This window comes from Somniosus microcephalus, chromosome 14 (assembly GCF_052327205.1).
Source record: "Somniosus microcephalus isolate GS21.2 chromosome 14, FLI_Smic_1.0, whole genome shotgun sequence".
Taxonomy (NCBI): Eukaryota; Metazoa; Chordata; class Chondrichthyes; order Squaliformes; family Somniosidae; genus Somniosus; species Somniosus microcephalus.
This window is the reverse complement of record NC_141000.1, coordinates 195,531-216,707: the sequence shown is the minus strand read 5'-3', so window position 1 is coordinate 216,707 and position 21,177 is coordinate 195,531. Positions and strand designations below refer to the sequence as shown.

The 21,177-nt window shown below is 46.6% G+C and overlaps 1 protein-coding gene across 1 annotated transcript in view; it reads left to right on the top strand.

Moving 5' to 3' along the window:
• vwa8 (von Willebrand factor A domain containing 8) overlaps positions 1–21,177 on the top strand; it is a 458,807-nt gene that overhangs the window by 339,282 nt on the left and 98,348 nt on the right. The window contains exons 36-38 of the mRNA XM_086006090.1: positions 3,968–4,160; positions 10,732–10,813; positions 11,696–11,900. Coding sequence (XP_085862216.1) covers positions 3,968–4,160; positions 10,732–10,813; positions 11,696–11,900 — 480 coding nt within the window. The remainder of the gene's footprint in view (positions 1–3,967; positions 4,161–10,731; positions 10,814–11,695; positions 11,901–21,177) is intronic.

The window sequence follows — 21,177 nt, the reverse complement described above, 5'->3', positions numbered from 1 at the left end:
TACTGATGTATAGTTTTTACAAGACTATTCCCTCTCCGACACACCCATAACAAAAAGCCCACTCTAAACTTTTAGCAGCTGTTTTGCTTAATCTGCATTCTATAGAAGGTTGTGGGCTACCCATGAACCATCTTCCTAATAATTCTGCTTGCAAAAGAGATCTAAATTCACCAGTTAAAATGGTGGCTGCACTCACACGCTTGATGAACCAGGGGACGCTGATTTAAGGTGATTAGCAAAAGAACTAGAGATGACATGAAGCAATTCTTTACACAGCGAGTGGTTGTAATCTGGAATGCACTGCCCGAAACAGATTCAATAGTAACTTTCAAAAGGGAATTGGATAAATACTTGAAGGGAAAAAATTACAGGGCTCTGGGGAAAGAGCGGGGAAGTGGGATTAATTGGATAACTCTTTCAAAGAGCCGACACAAGCACGATGGGACGAATGGCCTCCTGTGCTGTATCATTCTATAACCACTACCCTGTGTTAAGTCCATGATCTGATATGACTGTGCGATTCATCGCTTTAATCTGTATCAAATCAGCCTCCTCTTTGCTGCAGTTCAACACTCCCAAGATTTATTATTTCTATTTATTTCTCTTTATATCCTTGCTTAGAAACATAAAATGCAAAGTATCCAAAAAGGCTGCTCCAACCTCATTATGTACTTCTGATTCCCTTGCATGGTTCATGAATCAAAAGTGAGCTGGAGCCATGCTGCAACATAGTGCAGATCGGAGAGTCCTGTGCAGATTCTGCAGTCTATGGCCAGTCAAACTGAATGTTCGTGAGTTGGGTACCTGCTTCTCATCGAGTGAGCCTTGTGATTTTAGTGCTTCGCTCCTGAGCAGTGCCCAACTTGTGCCAACATGCTCAATTACAACTAATAAAAAGTCATAATGCTGTGAAAGGATTCGCCTTGTAGAACCTTCCGTTAAAACAAGGCAAGGAAATGCGCAATGGGAAATCCTCGTGAAGTTTCACCGTAAATTCTCAAAAAATTGAAGAAACTATTCTGGCAAAGAGGCTCTTGAATCCGTAGAAATAGACTACACTGAGTGTTTCTTCTTAGGCAGTCCCTCGGAACCGAGGATGACTTGCTTCCACACTGAAAATGAGTTCTCAGTTGACTGATGAGTCCAATGCAGGACCTACAGTCTCTGTCACAGGTGGGGCAGACGGTGGTTGAAGGGGCGGGTGGGTGGGGTGCTTGGGTTGACGTGCGCTCCTTGCGCTGCCTGTGCTTGGCTTCCGCTTGCTCCTGGCGAAGAGACTCGAGATGTTCGGCGCCTTCCCGGATGCTTCTCCTCCACTTTGTACGGTCTTGGGCCAGGGATTCCCAGGTGTCGGTGGGGATATTGCACTTTTTCAAGGAGGCTTTGAGGGTGTCCTTGAAGCGTTTCCTCTGCCCACCTGGGGCTCTCTCGCCGTGTCGGAGCTCCGAGTAGAGCACTTGTTTTGGGAGTCTCGTATTGGGCATGCGGACAACGTGACCCGTCCATCGGAGCTGATCGAGCGTGGTCAAAGCTTCGATGCTGGGGATGTTGGCCTGAGCGAGAACACCGACGTTGGTGCGCCTATCCTGCCAATGGATTTGCAGGATCTTGCGGAGGCAGCGTTGGTGGTACCGCTCCAGTGCTTTGAGGTGCCTGCTGTACATGGTCCATGTCTCCGAGGCATACAGCACGGCGGGTATCACTACTGCTCTGTAGACCATGAGCTTAGTGCCAGGTTTGAGGTCCTGGTCTTCAAAGACTCTCTTCCTCAGGCGACCGAAGGCTGCACTGGCACACTGAAGGCGGTGTTGGACTTCGTCATCGATGTCTGCCCTTGTTGACAGTGTTAACACTGTAAGCAGTGCACGAGTTGCTTCATTTTATACGACAGCTCCTCTTGGCCCAGTAACGTGAGAGAGTGCGCCGCATGGAAACAGAAATTGAGAGTGCAGCGGTGCAGAGCTGATGCAAGGAATCAGTGAGCACCATGTTTCACATACATGCACATAAGATGGGCGAAATGGCGAGGCTGCTCTGCTAGCATTGAGCACTGCATCAGTAGATGCAGGATTAGGGTCCGGTGTGATTACGCTATCTCCGACTCGTCACCAGCAGGGTTCACCAACACCGTTTCAGCCCTGATGTTTAGTTCCTGTTTTCAAGCGCACGGCATAATGTTTACTCACTCTACCCAGGGGAAAGGAAGGGCACCCAAAGCTAGAGCTCCCTGGCTGATTAAAGAAATAGAGATTAAAATGAAACAGGAAAAGGAGGGTTAAGATAAATGTCAGGCTTATAATTCAGTAGAGAACCAAGCTGAATGTAGATAGTACAGGGGAGAACTGAAAAAGGAAATAAGAGGGGCAGATAGCATGCATGAGAAAAGATTAGCGGGTAACATAAAAGGGAACCCAATAGTCTTTTAGAAACATATAAGGAGTAAAGGGATAATCAAAGGAAGGGTGGGGTCAATTAGGGATGAAAAAGGAGATCTTGTGTAGGCAGAGGGCATGTCTGAGGTACTAAATGAGTCTGTTGCATCTGTCTTCACTAGAGTAGAGGATGCTGCCAAAGTCACAGTAAAGGAGGAGGTACTAGAGAATTTGGATAGGATAAAAATAGATAAAGAGGATGTAATTAAAAGGTTGGTAGTCCTCAAAGTAGAAAAGTCACCCAGTCCAGATAGGATGCATCCTAGGTTGCTGAGTGAACACAAGACATAATAATGTAGAAACAAGAAAACATCATTCATCCCAGCTTGCCATCTAACCCAGCCCATCCATCCCAACCCAACCTACCCCACCACCCAGCCCATCCATCCCAACCCAACTACCCCACCACCCAGCCCAGCCATCCTAACCCAACCTACCCCACCACCCAGCCCAGCCATCCTAACCCAACCTACCCCATCACCCAGCCCATCCATCCCAACCCAACTACCCCACCACCCAGCCCAGCCATCCTAACCCAACCTACCCCACCACCCAGCCCATCCATCCCAACCTACCCCACCACCCAGCCCATCCATCCCACCCAACCTACCGCACCACCCAGCCCATCCATCCCAACCCAACCCACCACCCAGCCCATCCATCCCAACCCAACCTACCCCACCACCCAGCCCATCCATCCCAACCCAACCTACCCCATCACCCAGCCCATCCATCCCAACCCAACTACCCCACCACCCAGCCCATCCATCCCAACCCAACCTACCCCACCACCCAGCCCATCCATCCCAACCCAACCTACCCCACCACCCAGCCCAACCCAACCTACCCCACCACCCAGCCCATCCATCCCGACTCAACCCAACCTACCCCACCACCCAGCCCACAGACCCAGCCTAAACCATCATCCAACTGAATCAACTCAATGCACTCCACCACTCAACCCATCCATCCCAAACCAACCCAACAAATCCCACCATCCAACCCCATTCAACACAACCCAGCTCCATTCAACCCAACCCACCTCACCACCCAGCCCCATTCAACCCAGCCCACTCCATCATCCATTGTACATTTTACTGATGCTCCATCCTCTAATAGGAACTTATTATCTGCCTGTGCAGCCTGAGTGCACTCAAACTTCAATGTGTAAACTTTGTACGGCAGCACAATGGGAAAACAAGTTGAAGGATCAAGTGCCGATGTCTCTGTGATTTGAATCCCCTCCCCGTTTTTCTGGGGAATTGCATGAATCAATTGCACTGACTGCCCTGTTCCTCCTCTCCGCAACCCATCGAGTTTTCTTTCCTACTTGTGTTATGAATCTTGGTCTGTGTGTTCTTTATTTTGAATCAATTTAAGGAAATCGTAAAGTTGGGTTTACTATCTAAATACATTTTTTGACAACTGCACAGTTAATGAGAGTCTCTTGATAGCTTTTTTTTTGCTTTTAGGAATTATTAATTTTTTTGTTGATTAAATCCTGGGTTACTTACCACTGGAATGTGTCCCTACAGTCTCCCAATGAGGTGTACACATGTAAGCGAAGGGCTCCATTGGACAGTACTGGTGCTGGCTCCCCAAGGGATAAGTTCTTCTATCAGTCCGGGAATGTGAAACAGACCAACTGCGTAACTCTGACAGGAGCCAACCAGGTGATTCGAGCTGTTGCTGCCAGAGAAGTGCCTCTAAGTGAAATCTACCCAAAAGGTTAGTGTGGTGCTGAGGTTCTGCATACAGTCCCTTTAGATAGAGGTATCATCATGTCAGGATCTCAGGTCAGAACAGAACCACATTCGTAGCTTTCAACATTAACCATGAGATCCACCACCTGCTCTCTGTACCCCATTCCCTTATTCTTCTTAGGCAGTCTCTCGGAACCGAGGATGACTTGCTTCCACACTAAAAATGAGTTCTCAGGTGACTGATGAGTCCAGTGCGGGACCTACAGTCTCTGTCACAGGTGGGGCAGATGATGGTTGAATGGGTGGGTGGAGTGCTTGGGTTGACGTGCGCTCCTTCCGCTGTTTGCACTTGGCTTCCGCTTGCTCCCGGCAAAGAGACTCAGTGTTCGGCGCCTTCCCGGATGCTTCTCCTCCACTTTGTGCGGTCTTGGGCCAGGGATTCCCAGGTGTCGGTGGGGATATTGCACTTTTTCAAGGAGGCTTTGAGGATGTCCTTGAAGCATTTCCTCTGCCCACCTGAGGCTGTCTTGCCGTGCCGGAGCTCTGAGTAGAGCGTTTGTTTTGGGAGTCTCGTATCGGGCATGCGGATGATGTGGCCCATCCATTGGAGCTGATTGAGCGTGGTCAAAGCTTCGATGTTGGGGATGTTGGCCTGAGCGAGAACACTGACGTTGGTGCGCCTATCCTGCCAATGGATTTGCAGGATTTTGCGGAGGCAGCGTTGGTGGTAACTCTCCAGTGCTTTGAGGTGCCTACTGTACATGGTCCATGTCTCTGAAGCATACAGGAGGGCAGGTATCACTGCTGCTCTGTAGACCATGAGCTTGGTGCCGGGTTTGAGGTCCTGGTCTTCAAACACACTCTTCCTCAGGTGACCGAAGGCTGCACTGTCACACTGAAGGCGGTGTTGAACTTCGTCATCGACGTCTGCCCTTGTTGACAGTAAACACCCAAGGTATGGAAAGTGGTCCACGTTGTCCAAGGCCTCGTCATGGATGTTGATAATCGGGGAGCAGTACTATGTGGCGGGGGCAGGTTGGTAGAGGACCTTTGTCTTACGGATGTTTAGTGTAAGGCCCATGCTCTCGTACACTTCGGTGAAGGTGTTGACGATGGTTTGGAGTTCGACCTCAGAGTGTGCACAGATGCAAGCGTCGTCTGCATACTGTAATTCGAGGACAGAGGATGGGACGACCTTGGATCTGGACTGGAGGCGTCGGAGGTTGAACAGTTTCCCGTTTGTTCTGCAGATTAGCTCCACTCCAGCGGGGAGCTTACCGACGGCGAGATGGAGCATTGCAGCCAGGAAGATCGAGAAGAGCATTGGTGCGATGACACAGCCTTGTTTGACCCCGGTCTGTACGTGAATTGGGTCTGTGATGGATTCCCACTAAAGTGCTGACTACCTAACTTCCTTTCCTGGCCTGCATGCTAGCTGTCTTTGTAAATGGCTTCCTCTCTTAGGGCACTGTCCTCCTCCCTTTCAAAACCGCCTTCATCGCTCGCTATCTCAAAACAAGCCAACTCCATCCTCTGTTTTTGCAAACGACTGCCACATCTCCAACCTCCCTTACCTCTCCAAAGTCTTTGAACGTCTTTTCGCCACACAGATCCGTGCCCATCTCTCCTGCTGCTTGCTCTTTCAATCTCTCTAATCAGTTTTCCAACTCTCCCAAAACACAAACGGCCCTAACATAAGCCAAGAATAACGTCCTCTGTGACTGTAATTGTGACCATGGTGCATTATCCCTCCTTGTCACACAGATGGTCACAACATTCTCCTCCAATGCCTCTCTTCCATTGTTCAGCTCGGTGGGACTGCCCCAGTTTGGTTTCACTCTTCTCTATCCAGTTGTAGAGTACAGCATCTCCAGCAATGGCTTCTCCTCCTGCCCCCACATTGTCGCCTTGGGAGTTCCCCAAGAATCTGTCCTTGGGCCCCCTCCTCTTGACATTATCCTCAGACATGGGGACAGCTTCCACATGTATACTGATGACACCCAGCTCTACAACTCTGCTGTCTTCCATGACCCCTGGCTTCAGTACAACATAAAATCTTGGATGAGCTGCATTTTCCTCCAGCTAAACAATTAGGAAGACGAAAGCCAGCATCTCTGGTCCCTGCTGCAACATGCAACCCCCTACCACTGACTCCATCCAGCATCTCGTGAAGTGGTGCGCTGATAACAACCTGGCCCTTAACATCAAGAAAACCAAAGAAATCATTGTGGACTTCAGGAAGTCCAAAGGCGGAAGTCACACCCCCATCCACATCAATGGGGCTGTGGTGGAAAGGGTGGACAGCTTTAAGTTCCTCGGAGTCCACATCACGGAAGACCTCTCCTGGTCACTCAACACCTCCTCTCTGGTGAAGAAGGCCCAGCAGCGCCTTTATTTCCTAAGGAGGCTGAAGGGATGTAACCTGTCACCCCTGATCCTCTCTAACTTTTACCACTGCACTATAGAAAGCATCCTGACAAACTGTATCACGGTATGGTATGGCAGCTGTAGCTACTATGACCGGAAAGCCCTGCAGCGGGTAGTCAAAACTGCCCAACGAATTACCGGCACCCGGCTACCGACCATAGAGCACATATACCAGAAACGCTGTCTTCGGAGGTCACGGTCCATCATCAAAGACCCTACCCACCCCAGCCACAGTCTGTTCGCCCTCCTGCCATCTGGGAGATGCTACAGATGCATTCGCACCCGTACAACCAGATTTAGGAACAGCTTCTTTCCCAGGGCTGTCATCCTACTGAACTCCACAAATAAACTCTAAAGCCTGCACATCTGCCAATGCACTTTATTAGGGTTATGTTTATGTTAATATACTACAAGCCAAATGTATGTTGAATGTTTAAATGTCTTAATCTAAATGTACACTCTCGGGAGCCGCAAGCCTACATTTCGTTGTACTGCACTTGTGCACTAACACTGACAATAAAAGTTGATTGGATTTGATTTGATTTGATTTTGATACCTGGGCACTCCCTTAGCCTAAACCAGACTCTTCACAACCTCCGTGTTCTGTTTAACTCTGAGCTGAGTTCCTGACCACACATCTTCTCCGTCACAAACATCACCTACTTCCATCTCCACAAATCACCCACCTCCTCTGCTCCCTAAGCTCACTTGCTGCTGAAACCCTCATCCATGTTTTTGACCTCTCCAGACTCGACTGTTTCAATGCTTACCTGGCCAATCTCTCACCCTCTGTAAACTTCAGTTCGTTCAAAACTCATGCTGTCCAAATCCTAACTCGCACCAACACCTACTTACCCATCGTCCCTGAGCGTCCGGTTCCCCAATGCCTCAAATGTAAAATTCTCATTTTTGTGTTTAAATCCCTCCATGGCCTCGCCCCTCCCTATCTCTGTAACCTCCCCCAGCCCTGCAAACCCTCCTGAACTCTCCATTCCTCTGACTCCAGTGTCTTATGCATCTCCCCTTTTGCCCACCATTGGTGTTTGTGCCTTCAGCCACTCAGATCCCACATTCTGGAATTTATCCCCTAAACCCCTCTACATCTTCACTTCTCTCTCTCTCTCTCTCGCCTCCTCCTTTAAGACCCTACTTAAAACCCACCTCTTTGACCAAGCGTTTAGTCAACGCTCCTTATTTCCTCTGTAAAGCACCTTGGGACATTTGTCTACATTAAAGGCACTATATAAAGGCAACTTGTTGGTCTTTTGGCATGATCATCTATCTCTATTAATTCACCTGCTGACGCGTATAGTCCTAGTGAATCTATCAATAAAATAACCACAGCACTTCTGTCTAAAACTTTTCAATCTAATTTAGTGAAGTTGTGTATTAGATTTATAGGGTTAGATTTTAACTTGGGCCATTCGGCGTAAACTGGACTGCAGCAGCCTGAAAATGACTTGCCACCCGGTTTACAGCTGCCCCCATCTTCAACAGGGCTGACCGCTGGACAGCCGAAGAAACCGCTTGTCTCAGGCCCTGTTGTTACAACTATACCCGGAGTGGTATGATGCTATCTGGTGGAACACTATTATACCCAGTGTGATATGATGATACCCCATTTGACATGACTGTACCTGTGATTTGATGATATATAAGATAATATTACTTTACTGAGTATGATATGGCTATACCCAATGTGATCTGATGACACCGTGTTTTTTTTTATTCGTTTATGGGATGTGGGCGTCGCTGGCAATGCCAGCATTTATTCCCCATCTCTAATTGCCCCTTGAGAAGGTGGTGGTGAGCCGCCTTGAACTACTGCAGTCTGTGTGGTGAAGGTACTCCCACAGGCTGTTAGGGAGGGAGTTCCAGGATTTTGAACCAGCGACGATGAAGGAACGCCGATATATTTCCAAGTCAGAATGGTGTGTGACTTGGAGGGGAACTTGGAAGTGGTGGTGTTCCCACGAGCCTGCTGTCCTTGTCCTTCTAGGTGGAAAAGGTCGCAGGTTTGGGAGGGGCTGTTGAAGAAGCGAGTTGGCGAGTTGCTGCAGTGCATCTTGTAGATGGTCCACACTGCAGCCACGGTGCGCCGGTGGTGGAGGGAGTGACTGTTTAAGGTGGTGGATGGGGTGCCAATCAAGCGGGCTGCTTTGTCCTGGATGGTGTCGAGCTTCTTGAGTGTTGCTGGAGCTGCACTCATCCAGGCAAGTGGAGAGTGACGTAAGAAATCTACTAGGCACTCGGTCTAAGCGTTAAACAAAGCTTTAATCAACTGTTTTACAACATGGAGGTCTAGGTGTGTCCTTCACTAGTTCCTGTTAAGAATGTCCTGCGCAAGCTGGGTCCGTGCCCGAGTATTTATACTCTCCCTGGACAGCGCCACCCGCAGGCCGCTCAGTATTATTTCATAAGTCTTTCTTTCATGAATGACTGATTCATGTCAGAGAGTATTCCATCACACTCCTGACTTGGATTATACTATTCCCAGTGTGATTAATCTCTCCCTACAGCAGTGTTCCAGCATCCGCAATGATCTGCTGGTTTCAGTACTTTGTCTCAGTTTTTTAAGTTGATGCATCTAAAGAAAAAAATCATCAGAATTCTGAAGTTATTTATGAGTAACAGATGTGATCGCTTCTTGCCCAGAATACAGAACTTGTTAAAAATAAACCTATTTTCCCTAACATTACAGAAACTACCTGAGCATAGTTTTAAATGATAGAAGTGAATTAGCCCACACACAGTCGTCTTTGTGTTTAGTCACAAGAGTTTGGCCATAAATATGTTAATAGCATAAGAACATAAGAAATAGGAGCAGGAGTCGGCCATTCGGCCCCTCGAGCCTGCTCCACCATTCAATGAGATCAGGGCTGATCTGATCTTGGCCTCAACTCCACTTCCCACCCCCTCCCCATAACCCTCGACTCCCCTGTAGTTCAAACATCTGTCTATCTCCGCCTTGAATATATTCACTGACTCAGCCTCTACGGCTCTCTGGGGTAGAGCATTCCAAAGATTCACGACCCTCTGAGAGAAGAAATTCCTCCTCATCTCCATTTTAAATGGACGAATCCTTATCCTGAATACATGCTCCATTAGTCTGGTCCCGTTGTATTAGCCGTGGACTCTTTAATGGGCAAGGAGTTCTTGTAGGCTGCGTCTATTTGCAACACAGGTGGGTTGGACCAGATTTCTGATTGGTCCCCTTGGAGCATGCGCAGTCCCAAAACGGTCTTCAGGCTCTCCAGACTGTCTTCAGGCTCCCCCATACGGAAGCACATGTGCAGAAGGACTGAAAGGCCTTGCTAGCACTCACTCCTGTTCTTGTATTGTGACAGCGACAGTTCAGGTTGCCCAGAAACATTTTATTTTTAAAATAAAAAGTCACTCTGAAATTATTCCTGCTACTGAACGTAAAAAAGAAAGAACTTGCATTTATGTAGCGCCTTTACCTCGTCAGGACGTCCCACAGTGCTTCACAGCCAAAGAGGTACTTCTGAAGTGTAGTCACTGTTGTAATGTAGGGAAACAGCAAGCTCCCAGAAACAGCAGTGAGATAATGACAGATTATCTGTTTCAGTGAGGTTGTTTGGGAGAGGAATGTTAGCCAGGACACCGGGGGAGAACTCCTTGCTCTTCTTCCAATTGTGCCATGCGATTTTTAGCATCCACCTGAACAGACAGGTGGGGCCTCAGTTTAATGTTTCATCCGAAGGTTGGCATCTCTGACGATGCTGCACTCCCTCAGCACTGCATTGCGAGTGTCGGCCTGGATTATGTCTCTAAAGTGGGACTTGAACTCACGAGCTTCTGACTCAAAGGCGTGACTGACACTTGACAAACTGTCAGATGTATGAAACATCAATCTGATCTCTAATTGACCTGGAAATCTGGCCACGGAGAATTGACCTCTACTTGACCCAGAAAGGCACAGCAATTATACACGGTGACCTGAAAGACACACACCATATTACACATGTACACTTCAGCTGCAGAATAATACATCGAGCATCAAATAGTAAAATACTTACAATGCAGCAACGTCAAGTGGTGGTGTTGCTCATTCACCTTAACTAAGAATAGTGTGAGAGTAAAGGGGCTATCGACCAGCCAGGATCACCAGTGCTATTGTGCTATTGATTTGTGTTCTTTTCCTGTAGATGTGAAGCCTCCAAACACTGCGGGATACTTGGAAGTAACAGATCTGAACTCCAAAAAGATTAAATATATTCCCATTCCAAGGTGAGGAAACCACTAAGTGGAATAGTTTCAGAAACATAGGATCAGCAGTTGGCCATTCAGCCCCTCGAGCTCGTTCTGCCATTCAGTTAGATCATGGCTGATTTGTATCATAACTCCATCCACCTGCCTTGGTTCCATATCTCTTAATACCCTTGCCTAATAAAAATCTATCAATCTCAGTTTTTAAATTTTCAATTGGCCCCTAGCCTCAGCAGTTTTTTGGGAAGAGAGTTGCAGATTTCCACAACCCTTTGTGTGAATATGTGCTTCCTGACATCAGCCCTGAACAGTCTAGCTCTAATATTAGGGGATATTAATCAGCTCATATTTATTTCAGGTACAAACATCAACCAATGGATAGAAAATTGTGGGGAGCCCGCCCATAATGTTTCCACTTGTGGGGGAGACCAAAACTAGGGGTCATCAATATAAGATAGTCGTCAATAAATCCAATAGGGAATTCAGGAGAACTTCTTTACCCAGAGAGTGGTGAGAATGTGGAACTCGCTCCCAGAGGCGACTAGCATAGATGCATTTAAGGGGAAGCTAGATAAGTACATGAGGGAGAAAGAAATAGAAGGTTTTACGGATGGGGTGAGATGAAGAGGACTGGGAGGAGGCATGGTCTGGTTGGGCTGAATGGCCTGTTTTGGTGCTGTAAGTGATGTGTAATTCTATGTAACCTTTCCCAATATGCACTCCTGGCAGAGGCAGCTCCATGCCGGGAGCACCCATTCGGAAATTTGTCCCTCTAGTATTAGCATACTCCTGGAGTAGGGCTTGAACTCTCAACCATCTGGCTCAGAACCGGCCAGTTGGATGTCCAATAGTTTTACACTGGGCTGGCTATACTGGTACTATTGTGCTTTGCTTTTCTTGCAGTGCGCTTTCCACCTCTCCGTACACTCAGTGGCTAGCTAAGATCTCAGACACAGATGTCCTGATAGCACCCATGGGAGCTGGAGGAGTGGCGACGGTGGATATGGGAGGGCACGTGCGACTTTGGGAAACTGGATTTGATCATTTACAGCGCTCCCTGCTGGAGTGGAGAAACATGATTGGCCAGGAGGATGGACGACCCCTGCAGGTACAGGACCATTCAGAATAAACTTTAAGGATAAAAACTAGGAAACAAACTCTTGTTGCTGTTGAAAGAAAAAAAAAGAAATAACTTACATTTCTATAGCGCCTTTCATGAGCTCAGGATGTCCCACACCGCTTTACAGCCGATGAAGGACTTTTGGAGTCTAGTCACTGTTGTAATGTGGGAAACGCGGCAGACAATTTGCACACAGCAAGCTCCCACAAACAGCAGTGTGATAACAACCAGATAATCTGTGTTCTTAGTGATAGAATCATAGAAACTTGCAGCACAGAAGGAGGCCATTCGTCCCGTCGTGCCGGTGCTGCCTCTTTGAAAGCACAGTGGTGCTCAGTCCCACATCCCTGCTTTGTGTCTGTAATCCTGTTGGTTCCTCATCCTCAACTACCTCTCCTACTCCCTTTTAAAATTATTTATGGAATCGGCTTCCACCACCTCTTCAGGTAGAGCCTTCCAGATCCCGACAACAGAGTGAAAACATTTCTCCTCATCGCCCCTCTAGATCTGTTTCCGATTATTTTAAATCTATGACCTCTGGTTATTGACCCACTTGCCGGAGGGAACAGCCTTTCTCTTTCTACTCTATCAAACCTCCATCATATTGAAAACCTCTATTAGGTCATCTCTTAACCTTCTCTGTTCGAAGGAGAAAAGTCACAACTTCTTCAACCTCTCCTCACCCCTGGTACCATCCTGGTAAACCTCCTCTGCACCCGTTCTAAGGCCTTTACATCTTTCCTGAAGCTTGGGGCAAAGAATTGTCCACAATACTCCAGCTGAGGCCTAACCAGTGATTTATAAAGTTCTGACATGATCTCTCTGCTTTTATATTCTATGTCTCTATTTATAAACCCCAGTAACCCATATGCTTGTTTAACCACCGTATCACCTTGCCCTGCCACCTTTAAGGATATGTGTATGTGGACACCAAGGTCTCTCTGCTCATCTACACTTTTCAGAATAGTGCCATTTATAGTAAACTGTCTTTCCATATTAGGCCTCCCAAAGTGAATCACTTCATACTTCTCCACATTGAACTCCATCTGTCATGCTTCTGCCCATTTCACCATCCCGTCTGTCAGCTTGAAGTTTATAATTATCCTCATCACTATCTAATACTTCTATTTAGAATTGTAACATCATCCTTAATCAGTACTGCCACGCCTCCTCCTTTTTTTCCTTCTCTATCATTCCTGAATACTTTGTTTATTGAAGGTAAATATTGGCCAGGACACCAGGGAGAACTCCCCAGCTCCTCTTTGAATAGTGCCGTGGGATCCTTTACTTCCACCTGAGAGAGCAGACGGGGCCTCAGTTTAACGCCTCATCTGAAAGACGGCACCTCCGACAGTGCCGCACTCCCCGTAATCTAGCCTGACACTTCAGCGCAGTGCTGACGGAGTGCTGTACTGTTGGAGGTGTCATCTTTTAGATGCGACATTAAACCGACGCCCCATCTGCACGTTCTGTGAGACAGAAACAACCTGTAGCACTGTTTGAGTCCTCCCTGTGTTTTGGCCAACATTCATCACTCAGCCAATACCCCCAAAAACATTGGTATGGCGTTTCCGCCAGGTTACGCCGTGTTTTCAGCACAATTCGCCCCAAATTGGCCAAACCAGCGCAAAAGATGGCGGAAACTCGATTTGCGCTGGACGTAACTTGTGCTTGAAATTCCTCGATCTTTTGACACATCCCGCTGGAAGCCGGCCCCGCCCACAAAACTAGCCACGCCCCCAGATCAAGTTAATCACCATGGCGAGTTTCCGCTAATTTCGTCCGTTTGCGGGCCTTCGAGGAGGCTCTTAAAATTAAGCTGGGTTTTTAGGCACAAAGGCACTCGCAGGCGCCTTTGAAAAGTTTTTAAATATTAAAATGTTTTAATTTAGTAAGAAACTGAGTGCTGCACACCCATGAAACTAGCAAATGGTTCTGTATAATTTTTTTAATCATTTTCAGTAATTTGAAATCAGGTTACTCACAGGTGGGGGATTGACACTGTGATTAAAAATGCTTATTGTTTGTGATAAACCTATTTTCAGCTGTATTAATAACACCGCACTAGGTTACCGCTCTTCAATAATCAGGGAATATGTTTTGACGCAAGGAGAAAAACACAATTATGTTCTGTTACGCGGCCCCATTGTTCTCAAGAATTTAGGGTCTGTGATGTGCAAATGAGCTTGAGCAGAAACTTGAGCAAAAAATTCAATTCCGAAAACTGGCGCAATCTGCACCCAGATTGCCGATTGTGGAAACACTACCCCATTATCACAGTGCTGTTTGTGGGAGCTTACTGCCCGCAAATTGGCTGCTGTGTTTCCCTACATAACCACAGTAACTGCACTTCAAAAGTACTTCATTGGCGGTGAAGCCCTTTGGGACGTCCTGAGGACGTGAAATGCCCTGTATCAATGCAAGTTCTTTCTTTACTCTGCATTTTGTTGTACATCTCATTGGGAATGCATACTTAAAACAAAATTACGTCTATTGCATTATCTTTCGACGGTGATAATGAACCCAAGGGGTCTAATTAAACATGGAATAACAAGAAAGATGACACGTGCGCTACATTATAGAAAGATTCAGATGGTGTGACGCTCACAAATATAAAGCTGAGCACCAGTTGGAGTGCGTGCCCATCCGCCTTGTGTGAGGTCTTATTGCTGGAGTGAGTATTGGGGAAGAGTTGCTGGTTAGCGAGCAGACACCTATTCATTCCACGGTCAGAGTAAGGGAGGGGAGCTGGAAAATTCGACACAGTGGGGTGCTTTCCATTCAGAATTTCTGTTGCGAAATGTTACGTTAAATGGCTTGCCTGTCTTAAATAATTCAATACTGGATTAATAAACGCAGCAGAGTGGAAATTGTTGCTTTCAATCAGTTTTCTCTGCTAGTTTTATTCTTTCCTATCCTGAACATTGTTGATACCTTGCCGGGGTACAAGTCCATTGGACCATCGGCCCATTATTGATGCAGCTGAGTGGTGCCGGCTTATTCGGCTACAGTGGGCCTCACATCTGAGCATGAAATCCAGACGTGCTGTTCCAGCTGGACAGTAACCAGGAGTGGGAACCCTGGCTGATTATCCTCTCTCCAGCTCAGTGGTGCTGAGGCTAACTGTCCCTGCCCAGGTTGTATCTGGGAACCTTTCACAGACTGAGGATCAAACCTGCTACCTACCGAGTCTGTATGCTTCGGCTAGTCACTAGTGTCTAAACCCATTGAGCTACTGTGGGAACCTTGATAGTTACCTTTCCCAGTGCAGTGCTGAGGGAGTGCTGCACTGTCGGAGGTGCCGTCTTTCGGATGAGACGTTAAACCGAGGCCCCGTCTGCTCTCTCAGGTGAATGTAAAAGATCCCATGGCGAAGAAGAGACAATATTTATCCCTCAACCAACATCACTAAAACAGATTATCTGGTCATTATCACATTGCTGTTTGTGGGACCTTGCTTTGCGCAAACTGGCTGCCGCGTTTCTCATATTACAACAGTGACTACACTTCAAAAGTACTTCATTGGCTGTAAAGTGCTTTGGGATGTCCTGAGGTTGTGACAGGTGCTGTATAAATGCAAGTCCTTTTTTTTGTACGAGTCAACAGACTGGGAAAAACTCAATAGCTAGTTCTGTCTTTGTAACGTGAAGGCTGAAAGTCACCACCAGATGGCATAAGACATCTTTTTTAACGCTCTCTAGTATTCTAAAGTACAGAGTTACTCATTTTCCACTGTAATTGTAATTGTACTCGATCACTATTCCTCTACTTACAGGCCTCTGTACAGCAGCCCTGGCTTCACTTGTTTCTTTCCATTTCAGTGAACTACTATCGTAGTTACAAATGGCTCGAGTTAAATTGCAGTTTGTACTCAGAAACTCCTGGGAATGTAATAGTTTAATGGCCAATCAGACGGAGCCCACTTACGGGTAGAGAATGGTGAGCAAGGGATCAGGCCACAAAATGGAAATGTTGAGTTATTCTCCGCACCAGTAGTCAGCATTTTCAATGAAATGTGCTCAATTCTGAAATAAAGAGGCAGTAGACGGTGCAATGTGTTGGATACGGTCTTTTCGAGACGCCTGCCCTCTCAGGTGGACGTAAAAGATCCCATGGCACTATTTCAAAGAAGAGCAGGGGAGTTTTACCCGGTGTCTTGGCCAATATTTATGTTTCAATCAAGATCACTAAAACAGATTATCTGCTCATTATCTCATTGCTGTTTGTGGGACCTTGCTGTGCGCAAATTGGCTGCTGCATTTCCTACACTACAACAGTGACCACACTTCGAAAGTACTTCAGTGGCTGTAAAGAGCTTTGGAACATCCTGACGTTGTGAAAGGCGCTATAGAAATGCAAATCTGTCTTTCTTTTCTCTGAGACCTGTGTTCCAGACCACTCGAGGCCACTTGGCTGAGTGCCCCCTGTGTTCGCTTGTAAAGCCCCTATGTGAAGTGACCTTCCTTTTGCAGGATCAGGTTGCAAAGCTGTGCAAAATGAATGAAGTCAGTAGATATCCAGTGGCATTGCTCATGGTGTGTCAGGCGATGCGATGCTGCAGAATACAGGAAACTTTGGTTTATCCGGAGGTTGTATGTCCGGAATACTCGATCTAACGGCAAAAATCAGGAGCCGTTTTCTATAAGTTTTTTTAGTTCTCGTTCTTTTTTTTCCCCAGTCAGGCACTGCAAGGTCTGTAGCTATAGCAACAGCGTCAGCTAGAGACGCTTGCAGCTGCAGCCGACTCTTTAGAAGCTGTTGCTAAACAACAGTGTTTGTTGTCAGATACGGAGATGAAAACCTCCGTATGCTTCAACATTAACTTTGTATGTCCGGCAGTTTTGATAGATCGGCAACACGCCGGTCCCGTCGGTGCCGGATATCACAAAGTTTCCTGTACAGTGGGGCTACACCGCCCTCTGGTGGCTGCAGTCTGTAACTACAGGTGTACTTTCCATTATCATTAATTGTATCGATATTTTCAATGTTGAGTGAGGTTTATAGAAAGGAAATATGCACATTCAAAAGATTTTTAAAAAATATAACTAGCCGATGTCCCATGGCATTGCACATGGGGCATCAAGGCTACAGTTCAGGTCAAGGAGTGGGGGATAATTGAATCAAGGTGGGGGACGGAGCAAGGATTGGTGGCAGAATCGCGGGAGGGGTGGAGGAGAGGGTGAAGGCGGAGAGGATTGGAGAGTTGGAGTCCCAGAATTGCTTCAGGGGAGGAGGCCAGGAAAATGCAGCCTCTCCTTATTCTTCCCAAAACAGATCGATTCACATGTCTCTGCAATAAATTTCATCTGACATATTTCTAACCTGACTATGTCCTTTTGTAGATATTTGCAGTTCTCCTCACACTTCATTATACTCCCTATCAATGTTCCCTCTAATTTTTTTTGTGCACGGTCCCTTTAAGTGGCCCGCGCATGCACGGTATCGTCCTGCAGCAACAGCATGTGAGCAGCCTGTACGGGACCTCCCGATTGATGTGCGGCCACACGCCCGCGCACCTTAGGGGGGACATAACTTCCTATTTTTGTGTCATTCTGTGAATGTTGATTTTGTGTCCCCTGTACCTGTCCAGATATGTTTTCGGTTCTTTAACAAACTTCCTATCCACGCTGCCACATTCCTTGCAATACCGTGTGCCTCATTTTATCAAGAGGTTTCTATGTGGCACTTTATAAAATGTCTTTTGAAAATCCATGCGCCCAACATCCACTGCATTTCCGTTATTTTCTCAAAGATCAGGCAGCGTCAGCCATGGCTAGTGTGCCAGGCTGTCATAGAGAAGGCAGTCAGTCAAGTGCCATAGCTGTCCATTCAAAGTGTGCAGGGGTACGGTAGCATAGTGCTCATGTTACTGGACTAGTAATCCAGAGACCTGGACTAATAATCCCACAACAGCAGTTGGGGAATTTAAATTCAATTAAATAAATCTGGAATAAAAAGCTAGTATCAGTAATGGTGACTATGAAACTATCGGATTGTCATAAAAACCCATTTGGTTCACTAATGTCCTTTAGGGAAGAAATCTGCTGTCCTTACCTGGTCTGGCCCATATGTGACTCTTGTGTTATGTTTCTTAACTGAAAGAACCTAAGATATGGGAGCAGGAGCCATATGGCCCCTCGAGTCTGCTCCGCCATTCAATGGCTGAACTTTTATGTCAACTCCACTTTCCCACTTTCCTGCCCTATCCCCACATTCCCTGACTCCCTTAGTGCCGAAAAATCTATCAATCTCAATCTTGAATATACTCAACGACTGAGTATCCACAGCCCTCTGAGGTAGAGAATTTCAAAGATTCTCCGCCCTCTGAGTGAAGAAATGTTTCCTCATCTCAGTCCTAAATGGCTGACCCCTTATCCTGAGACTGTGACCCCTGGTTCTGGACTCACCAGTAAAATGGTAAAAGTACTGTTTTTAAAAAAATTGCTAAGGTTCTTCCCCCTCACCGTTTTCCTTCCTCAAGCTTGGGCCGTATAAAGGAGATGTTTTTGCAAAGATGCGGGTAGTTACAGGCCTTCTCCTCGTAGATCACTGGTCTTCTACAAGACGAGTAGTTGAGAAGGAGCTGAGCTATGGATCAGAATGTAGACAGTTCTTATATTTCCAGAATGTTCTGCATCCAGTTACAGTGCTTATATTTCTCCTGTTTTTTTAATTAAAAAAACCCTTTTGGACACAGTCCTTGCAGTTGCTATCCAAAGCCTTTCCCCGGCCCACCAGAGCAGCTCGTGCCTTCTGTGCTTTTGCAGCTGCACGGAATTAACTTGCAAGCCAGCAGTGGCCCCAGGAGCATCCTATCGGGCCAGGGCTTCAGACCACACACCAAGGCTGGCTCCTCAAAAATGCACAGCCTTGGGTGGGTGGGTGAAATGGAGTGCCACCACACAGGCCAGGAACCCTTAAAATTAGGTGATGGTCTCACATGCTAAGTGAACGGTGATGTGTCTCTCCCCCTGTCAATGGGCACAAGCTCCCCCTATACCCAAGTGCAGGATGGTTTATTCCGAGCATAACAAACTCCAGTTAAGATTTTTAATGAACAGAATCTGGCTCTGTCTGCGATTCTTTCCTTACAGAAATGTGGGGCCACTACATGTGGTCCATGCAGATTCCAAGGTCTCCAGTCCAGCCCTAGCAGAGAAAGCCATTTTAAAGGAATGTGGAAATAAAGCACTTGCTGCATTTGGCAGTTTCTAATCTATTTCCTTACATGATAGTCACAGCAGTTCCAATGTATTTCATTGTAAGTGAAGCAGGTTGGAATGTTTCTGAGAGACTTGGTCAGGTGCTGTGTAAATACAAGTCACTTTTTCCTTCGCCCTTTTTACCCCTCTAACCAGCATCACTAAAACAGATGATCTGGTCATTTTCTCATTGCTGTTTGTGGGACCTTGCTCTGTGCAAATTGGCTGCTGCGTTTCCAACAACAGTGACCACACGTCAAAAGTACTTCATTGGCTGTAAAGTGCTTTGGGACGTCCTGAGGACATGAAAGGCCCTATATAAATGCAAGTCTTTTTTATTTTACTTATAAGTTTACCGTTGTAAACTCCTGATCTTTTCAGCTGATGAACAAATAACCCTCTGACAGACTGCGTCTCAGACGACAAATCAGTTTTATTAGGAAGTGAGAGAAAATCCATTAGGTTTCACTAGATTAAAGAATCTGTTACAGAAACAATAAAACTGCAGGATGCCTCACCAGTTCCTGCAGCACTTTAAAGAACTTGTATCCTTGACAAAAACATAAGAACATAAGAAATAGGAGCAGGAGTAGGCCAATCGGCCCCTCGAGCCTGCTCCACCATTCAATAACATCATGGCTGATCTGATCCTAACCTCAAATCTTCTATCACTCTCCATCCCACCCGAACCCATGTGATCTCCCGGGAGAGGCGAAAAACCAGATAAAAAACCTAATAGCCAATTTGGAAGAAAAAATCTGGGAAATTCCTCTCCGACCCATCTAGGCGATCGAAATTCTTCCAGGAGATCACTCTGTCCCTATATTTTCTACAGTACTTACCTTCTGTAAAGGCGATCTCCACCCCAGCCAGGAACAGGAATAAAACCATCTCCTGAAATCTAACACAGAATTAGAACACAAGAAGTAGGAGTAGAACCAGGCTACACGGCCCCTGGGCCCGCTCCACTACCCACAGGGCCATGACCATTCCGAACCTAGACTTCTGTCCAATTTCCTGCCCGCTCCCCGTAACCCTTAATTCCCTTTACTTCTAGGAAACTATCTATTTCTGTTTTAAATTTATTTAATGATGTAGCTTCCACAGCTTTCTGGGGCAGCAAATTCCACAAACCTACTACCTTCTGAGTGAAGAAGTTTCTCCTCATCTCAGTTTTGAAAGAGCAGCCCCTTATTTTAAGATTATGCCCCCTAGTTCTAGTTTCACCCATCATTGGGAACATCCTCACCGCATCCACCCGATCAAGCCCCTTCACAATCTTATATGTTTCAATAAGATCGCCTCTCATTCTTCTGAACTCCAATGAGTAGAGTCCCAATCTACTCAACCTCTCCTCATATGACCACCCCCTCATCCCCGGGATTAACCGAGTGAACCTTCTTTGTACTGACTCGAGAGCAAGTATGTCTTTTCTTAAGTATGGACACCAAAACTGTATGCAGTATTCCAGGTGCGGTCTCACCAATACCTTGTACAGGAAACTTTGTGCTATCCGGAGGTGAGCTATCCGGCAATCTGGAGCCACCGGCAAAAATCAGCAGCCGTTTTTTATTCTTTTTGTTTTTTTTTGCTTTGTTTGAACAGTCAAGCTGTGCAAGGTCTGTAGCTATAGCAACAGCTTCAGCTACAGAGCTTGCAGGCCACACCCGAGTGTTTAGAAGCTGTTGCTAAGCAACAGTGTTTGTTGTCAAATACGGAGATAAGAATCTCCGTATCTCTCAACATTAACTCTGGAGAGTACGGCAGTTTTGAGGCAACGGCAGCAGCTCGGTCCCGTGGGTGCCGGATAGCACAAAGTTTCCTGTATAACTGCAGCAATACCTCCCTGTTTTTATATTCTATCCCCCTAGCAATAAAAGCCAACATTCCATTGGCCTTCTTGATCACTTGCTGCACCTGCATACTAACTTTTTGAGTTTCGTGCACCAGGACCCCCAGATCCCTTTGTACTACAGTACTTTCCAGTTTCTTGCCATTAAGATAATAACTTGCTCTATGATTTTTCCTGCCAAAGTGCATAACCTCACACTTTCCAGTATTGT